The sequence below is a fragment of the Halyomorpha halys genome, unplaced genomic scaffold (genome assembly GCF_000696795.3).
Source record: "Halyomorpha halys isolate HHAL.00 unplaced genomic scaffold, Hhal_1.1 Scaffold215.1, whole genome shotgun sequence".
In the NCBI taxonomy this organism is placed as follows: domain Eukaryota; kingdom Metazoa; phylum Arthropoda; class Insecta; order Hemiptera; family Pentatomidae; genus Halyomorpha; species Halyomorpha halys.
In genome coordinates, this window is record NW_027107820.1 from 1,457,362 (window position 1) to 1,465,942 (window position 8,581).

The 8,581-nt window shown below is 27.6% G+C and overlaps 1 protein-coding gene across 3 annotated transcripts in view; it reads right to left on the minus strand.

Annotated features, from left to right (window-relative positions):
- The window catches only part of by (blistery), a 759,376-nt gene that overhangs the window by 683,888 nt on the left and 66,907 nt on the right, over window positions 1-8,581 (minus strand). For all 3 annotated transcript variants that reach the window (XM_067046158.1, XM_067046159.1, XM_067046157.1), the window contains exon 2: window positions 3,271-3,360. In XM_067046158.1, the coding sequence (XP_066902259.1) occupies window positions 3,271-3,354 (84 nt within the window). In that variant the 5' untranslated portion in view covers window positions 3,355-3,360. The remainder of the gene's footprint in view (window positions 1-3,270; window positions 3,361-8,581) is intronic.

Genomic DNA, 8,581 nt, shown 5'->3' on the forward strand with positions numbered 1-8,581 from the left:
ATATGATATAATACAATAGAAAGAAAACATTTTTTTTCCTACAGTTTTCTTTTACAATTAATACCAGTCTACACACTAAATACAAGTTTTTCAATTTATTCCTTTTTTTGTTTCCCTTCTATTTCACAATATTTATTTCATTTGATCGACAAATTCACTCTCTCGAATTCCCCAATTTAACAAAGTTTCGCTCTTGAAGGTCATAACTTTTTTTTTAACATTAGATGGAAATTGTTCTTTTAAACTTTCTGCGAATCCTATTTTCTCAGGATCAAATCTACAATTTTCCTTAATCCCCATGTTATATAATAAAAGGGAAAAACTCATTCAAGGAAATCACAATAAGATTGTAATTGATGTATTGTTAATAACTAAAAAAGAATAGACAGACAGAGAGGTCAGAAGGCCTTTTTATCAAATTAAAAAACTTTCTAGACGTAATAACAATCATAGTGTAGAAAAAATTATATTCTGATACATTTTACCAATTATAATAAATAAGAAATATGGAATCGCAAATAAAATATTTTTAAAAAATGAAGTTCCCGTGGATTTTTCCATATTTATTGACTTTTGTAAATTACTAAACAATTTTTACAAATATGTTTTTTTGATTAAGTTTGCCCTAATCTGTTTATAATATTGATACCTACGCGTCGTACTACGTACTATCAATGTATATTTTTTGGTGTAACCTTCTCTGAACAAAAGAAATATCCCTGTTTAAATATTTTTGTTGGGTTTATATATTGTTTTCTTTTTTAAGGAGGTATGTTTTCCTTAACGTAATAATGAGGTAATAATGGGCATTCATATTAACTAAGATCCCAATACGTTTATATGGGTATAATAGAATCCCGCGTATTCATCCTAGCTGGGTTGTGACACAAAAGAATAGTTATTAATATTAATTTAAGTCATTTATAAAGTAAAAATTAAAATGCAATACATATCGTCAATATAGGTTCTATTTATATTATTTTATAACAAATATTTAAAAAAAATTAACATTAGTACTCTTATAGTACATACATTCTTTTAAGATTTCGACAGTAATAAAAAAGTGGATCATTTTGTTTTATTTTACCTAAATCAGTGATTTCTCTGAACCAGTAATTCTTCTATCACTGGTTTATCCGAGGAGCCATTTTCTATTATTTATTAGATTCTGCTTTAATTTAAACCTACAATATCACAATTTCGTTGTGAGAAATTCAAAGCGATGAAGATATTTCTCATTAAATAAATTATTAATTCAACTAGTTGTATGCATGTAATGGAGTTATCATTACACAAGGCGAGAGAGGACAACAAAGGAAGCAAGCGATAGGGATAGCGTTACACAATTAATGGATGGTGATACATCAAACCAACAGGGACTAAAACAAACAAGGGAGGATTTATGATGTCTGAACGATGCCAAACCATCAATATGAAACTTAATCAAGGAAGTTTCATTAAAGCGTTGAACCCTACAAGCATCTGAGTTCATTTCAATGCCTTCAATTTACGATGCAACGTCAGCTTTTGCTTAATTGCATTGTCTTTTTTAATGACTTAACTGTAGTAAATTTCCATCCCCTTAAAGACTTTTAACCAAAATTTTGCTGAAGTATTCAGTGTAATATTTTTTGATTTTATTTTAGAAACGTTAAATTTCACTACAATATATATACATATATGTAGTAAATAAAAATATATACATAAAATCGCATAATTCTGATTAGTAACGAACTAAATACCAATTATTGCGTAACTAAGCAAACACGTACACAACTTTAAACTAAAAATACTTGTCTAAAGATAAAAAATATAACAATAAAATGAAAATTTAACACAAAATTAAATTTTAAAATTGATTTCATATTACAGCGCCTTCAATTATCTAATTTATTAACAGGAAAATCTTACTTCTTTTAATTTTATTTCATAGGATTAAAGTTAATAAATTGATACCTTAAATCGACCTTTCATCAATCCTTGATTAATTTTTTATTAGTCATCATAAAACAATTTTTAATAGCGGTTAACTATTATTATAAATGCTTAATATGCCAACCCTAGAGATGGATTGGTGCTTCTGGTAGTTAATATAGTACATTATCCACCTTACAATAGATGTATCAATAATCAATCTGAAAATCGTAGTCTGGTTTAAAAAATTATTTTTTCCTTTGGTAGACCGATTTTTGAGGACTTAATGATATCACAGTGATATCAAACGAATTAAAAGTCATCCACATGTACATCTCCGTGATCGCTGTAATAAAAACTTTAACGCCTGAAAACCTGGATTTCTGGAGTAACCCACTGCATAAAAATTTTAATAAGTTTGAAATTACTGCATAAAAACATTTGTTATTATTGTAAACAAAAATAAATATAAGATAAAATAAAGATAAGAAAAATGTGAAGACGTGAAAGTTCATTATATTTTATTAGTTTCTTGACCACGTTTTCTGCAAATGTCAGAAGGAAAATAAGAAAGACCATTTTATAAGTTATTATTCCAAAGGTTATTCCGTTTTTTTACAGGATTAAAACCCTGTCTAATAAAAAGTAGTTTGTTACAATTTGTATTGTGAAGGTATTTATATATGTTTGAGCAGTTGGAAACTGTTTGTAATTTAGTAACAAATAAACAAATACAATTATGATTAAACCATCCATCAAGCTGAAGACATTGTTTTAGTAAATTTTAATAGGGCTTTTTCTATAAAAATTTCAAATGTTATTCAATTTATCATATAAATGGGGCAGGCATGTACAAATAATAAAGTCCTAGTAGGTTATTTTGCAATGATATAATTCTAACTTTATTTATAAAAGTTTATGTTAATAGAAAGAACTTTTATTTTCTTACGTCGACCCAAGACTCCATAGAAAGAAATTACATATTCCATTAAATAATTGTGACAAATCATCATTTTAATTTTTTTTATTCGAAGTCTTTATAAAAGGTTTTGTTGCATCCTCACGATTTTACATTTTTATATTTCTTTTGGAATATTTATCATTTTTCCAATAATCTATACTCCAAGGTGTCATGTGTGTTTTTATTAGAATTTTAAATAAAAAAGTTATTAAATGGAAAAATTTACTACAAGAATTTAATTAAAATTCCTAATTGCTATTGTTCAAAATAAAAATATGTGAGGAAATGAGTAGATTCCAAGATGCTTGTGCCACAATTCTTTATCTAAATAATTTCCTTTTTTTCCTCAATCACAAATAGTTCAATATTATAATAATCTGCTTTTACTGCCTGACCTTAAGTAGAAGATGAAGAGGAGGAGTGACGTAAGGGCGAGGACGCTCGTCCGGACTGCAGAGGCAAGAGTTCAACCAGGGCATCTCCACCTGAAATATTAACAAGAATCAGTATGTAGTATACTAAATTTATTTTTAAACATTTATATTAAAATGTATGTAATGTATATTAATTAAATTGTAATTATTTATTCGCCCAAGACCCCCACAAGAAGACTCCCATTGGAGAGTCCTATACTGCCTAACCATGGTTGGGGGTCAAAGTTCTTCATTTTGTGGGACCGGCACTCAATGAAAAAAGTCAACGTCCCAAGCCGGATTCGAACCGGCTCCGCCAATAGACATAATTGGTAAGACTGTGTCTTAACTACTGAGCTATGGGCGGCCCAATGAAATTTATAATGAATAAAAATGTTTTATGATATTGCTGAACTGTATTCAACTTATAACTCCACCTTAACGTTTTTTTTTTTTTCATAAATCACTTGTACACTCTTATATTAGGTCTACCTAATTCGTATCTTTTTATTTAAGTCCTGATGAAGAAATGCATTTTGAGCCGAAACACTGGTAATCAATAAATAGTTGAAAATCAATTAAGTGTTGAAAACTGTTTTTGTTTTCCTTGACCCTTACCATTGCCTTCTAATTCACATATTGTCAATTATCTATACATTATATGAATAAGTTTGAAGTATATTTGGGCAATCAAAAGAAACAGAAAATCAGAGACCCAGTTGTACTTTGTTAAGAAATATGCTTATTCTATTCCTAAGCACTCAATCTGTAAAAGAAATTTCTAAAACAAAAAAAAAATGTTTACAAGGGGACTGTTGTGTAGATGTGAGTAAGTAAAAGGAAGATACTAACAAGGTGTAGAGGTGCAGTTATACCACTTAAGTGCCCAGAGCGTGAGGTGCCGAGGTGCTATATCCCAAGCAGCCTAGTACCTTATCAACCAATGGCCACTTATTTTTAAACAACACAACACTACTTTTCCCACTCTCTACTACTGTAATTTCTTCTATCCTTCTTCAGGCTTCTTTGCTATCTTAAGGAGAGAAAGGATGCTAATTCTTCGAAAAAAAAACGTTTTTAAAAATCTCACGAGATTTACAAGTATAAAATTAGTTTTTCACTTCTTTTTCTAAGTTGCAGTTTTCTAGAAATGGTCATCCATTTATTTATAAGTATCCACTCCTAAACAACAGTTACACTTGTAACACACAACAAATGCAACCTTAGGGTTATGTGGAGGATTATTTCATCACATGAATGAGCTACATTCATACTGAGCTATGAGTATATATGTACATAAGAAGCTGAAATAAGAACAAATATCAAGTGAAATTTTAACATGTTATAGTATTAGAATGAAGGTAAATTGAATTTTTGGCTATCATTTCGCTGGCTGATTTAAAATATTTGATTTTTTCGTGTATTCCTCTCATTGCATACTATAAAATGTGCCTAGTTGATAATATTAATACCTTGAGTTTTTATGAAAGATTATATCATCATGTAAATATTGAAATAAATATAGAAAAAGAGAAAAATCGAGTAAATCAAAACCAATATTAAGTGACATTAACATTAGTTTGTGATGGTACGAAGGTAAATTTTGTTGGCTGTCTACCCACTGACGAATCGTAATTATTTTTTATTTATGATAGTCATTATTTAACCTTAGGTTAAGTGTTTACGATTTTATCATTTATTTATTTTCAAGAAAAAAAAAGTTTTTTTCTTTTAACACTCGTTCTTTTAATTTCTACATTTTTGAAGGTGTTTTGGACAAATTTTTTCTCAAGAGTAAAGGTTTTCTTTGCCAAAATTAAATTTAAATTCTATAATAAAAAATAATTGTAGATTTTTCTAATTAAATAAGCGTTATTGATTAACATTTTAACATCAGAAGCTCCTTTAGAATTTTTTTTTATATAAAAATCTTGCAAAAACGGATATATTGATTTTTATTTAAAAATAAACAACGAATTATTACATAGAAAGTATCCATTGCAACGATGAAGATGAGATATATTTTATTATAATAATTATGGTAAATTCATAAAAATTGTACAAATTATTGGCCTTTATAAATACTTACTTCTCAATTTATATAGTGATCATTATCAAGATGAAATGTGTTTAATGTAATAAAATTATGAATAACTCTGTTTGATTTAATTTATCTGTACATGTAAAGGTTAATAAAATTAAATAATTTATAACATAATAATTTATAATTATGAGAGATAGTTGACCGTGGATGACGTATACGAGGAGAAGATGGTTGAGCGGTGCGGTCAAAATATAACACAAATAAGATTAAATAATTTATATAATTGTGCTAACGTTTCGGCCAGAATTTATAGCCTTCATCAGGGCTGTTAGCTTGAAATCTTACCGCCAAGTCTAATGACGTACAATATTTTGACCGCAACCCCCACCCCCCCCCCAACCATCTTCTCCTCGTATAATAATTTATAGATGGGCTAAATTCAAAATTAAAATCTTTACCACAACAACCCATGGAGGGTCAGGGTTTCAGTACATTGTAAGGAAGTAATGTTACTAGACCAATGGTTGTGCAAGGTGGTGATTTGGTCAGAATCACGCTAGACCGAGAGATTTGTACCCAATTAAGGGCACCCAATTTATGAGGCTGGATAGACCCCAGGAGGGGCTCCAGAACCTACAGGGTTAACCTACAGGTAGGTTTTTCTTTTATCTTTAAATATAAGTAAATGATATTTTTTTTTATCATTATTTTTCGTCAATTTTTTCTTTCCTTTCTTACTCTGTGAAATAAACACAAACAATTTCTCAAGGCAACATACATCAGAATTGTAGGTAATAGTAGATTTTCTTGCAAAAAAAAGAAAAATATTTCAGGTTTTCGTGTGATTTTCACTGAATGATAGTTATTGAAATGATTAAAAGTTTGTATGAAAATAAATTTATGAGGTAAATATGAGGCAAAGTTTCTTCTACCGTTTTGAAGTCGATATATTAATATTTTAGAACATTATTTGAATATATAATTATTAGATCAACTAAAATATTTGGGAGAGTTCGTACAAAAGGCGATTGTATCCTTAAATTATACTCAATTATTAAATTATTATAGTATTTATTTTATTTTTTAATATATTTTTAGCTTTAGCATGACATGAAGCAGGTACACCGTAATAGAGGCTATTTAACTAAGAGAAGAGAAAACAGGGAATCAGTGGCTTCACAGATGACTGAACCTATAACAACAGGACCCGCTCATGTGTGCTCAGATCAGTCCTGGGTGGCTCAGATAAGATGACTTCGTGTTCTATCAGAGAATCGCAAGACTTCACATTTGAAGGAGAAAAAAAACAGTGAAAATACATTTTAGACAGCCTAAAAGATCGGAAAACCATAATTGTATCAAATATTTCTTGTGAAAAATTAAACTCACTAATCAATAATGTTAAATTAAAAAAAAAAATGTGCATTATAATAATTATATAATTTGTATTATTATAGTATTGTAAAAAATATTTTTGAAAAATAAATTATAGTTATAAATGTTGGGCATTGTGACGTCAATGCAGCCTTAAAATATGTTGTAACCTCATGGGCAATAATAATTTTTTTATGTATTAAAACAATAAAATGACTAATGAATTGTGATTGAAAGTTAAATATAAAAAAAATTTTAATTGTTAATCACTATTTTTTTAACTAAACGTTGCGGTAATATTCCTTTAATAAAAAAAAATAATATAACTAAGTGGAGAACCCCGCCCCATGAGAAGGTTTTAATCATTCTCTCTCTTTCTCTAGTCTCCTTTTTTCCGAATATTTATTTTTAATTTATTATTTATCTATGCACTTCAATTATTTTAAATCATTGTTACAATTATTGAGCCCTTAATCTTTAATTTTCTAGGATTTCTGATAACTATCTAATATATATTAATCTTTTTACTTATTTTTTTAATACATATAAATTTACTTTATTTTTTCTTTTCTTCATTTACTTTAAAATTTTAAATATTAATATTTGAAATTGAATATATATATCAATATATGAATATAATACAGGCAAATTTAAGGCCTTAATTTTGAAACAACCAACCATATATTTTCTATTGATATAATTCAATAACAGTCACGAGTTAGAATCTAAACGGGTCCCATTGTATCATTAAAGATACACAAAGACGGATTTTATTATATAAACGATCATAGACACATTCATCAATTTTATTTGAATAGTTTTAAGGGAGAAGAAATGTGTTTTATAACGAAACGTAAAGAATTGTTAAAAGGCATCCATTATCAGTACATTAGTCTTTTGTAATATATCTGACGTTGAGACACAATTTAATCTAAAAGTTGTGAATATTAGGGCTCAAAGGGGAAAAAAATGTTGGCTCTTTTTTACAACCAAATACCTAAACAAACAAATAAATCTATAAAACGACATATAAAAGTAATTTAAAATTGCGAAATTGTAACAATATATCTTATCAGTTATAATTGCATGAATTATCTTTAAGGCATTTATAGACTTTACCGTAAAAAAGTTTTCTAAAGTCTTCTTGAACTTCTCATGACTTTGGACTTTAGCTACTTTCTCCTAAAATGTCATCGAAAATGGTTTAGCAGTTCAGAAGCACGAGAGGTCATCAGAAATTGAGAATACTTTTTTTTTGTTTTTTAAGTAATCATAAATGACCTTCTGATTCCAGATTAACTTATATTTTGATTAATATATAAAATGACTAATAAATTGATATTCTAAATTAAATCTGATTAATACGCATCTCTTGTCTTATTAGGTAGTGGAAAAAGGTTCATCTTAAAGTTTATATTTTTTCTAAAATCAGTAAAAAATAAATTATTAAAACTTAATCTTCATATATTATTTTTTAATTGAAAAGGTTAATTATAATGCTGCTTATTGTTTAAGAGATAGTTGTTTTTATCATAAAATTCTATAAATATGTTGTTTTTTTGTTTTATTTTAGACTAATCTCGTTCATTTAATTATACGAAAAAAGTGAGTGGTGTTGGATACTAAAAGTAATATACAAACATATTAAGATTACTTTAAGTTAAAAAAAGTTAAGAAATAATTTATTACTAAATAATTCAAAACACTATCCAAATTATAGTCTCAAAACATTTATTTCATTCACACGTCCAATGTTTTGGCCATTTCGGCCATCTTCAGGGACAATCTATTACAAAAGTTTCCATTATTTGTATGATCCTACAATCAATTCAATTATTTAACATTATTATTTATAATTTACCTTACCTTAATTTA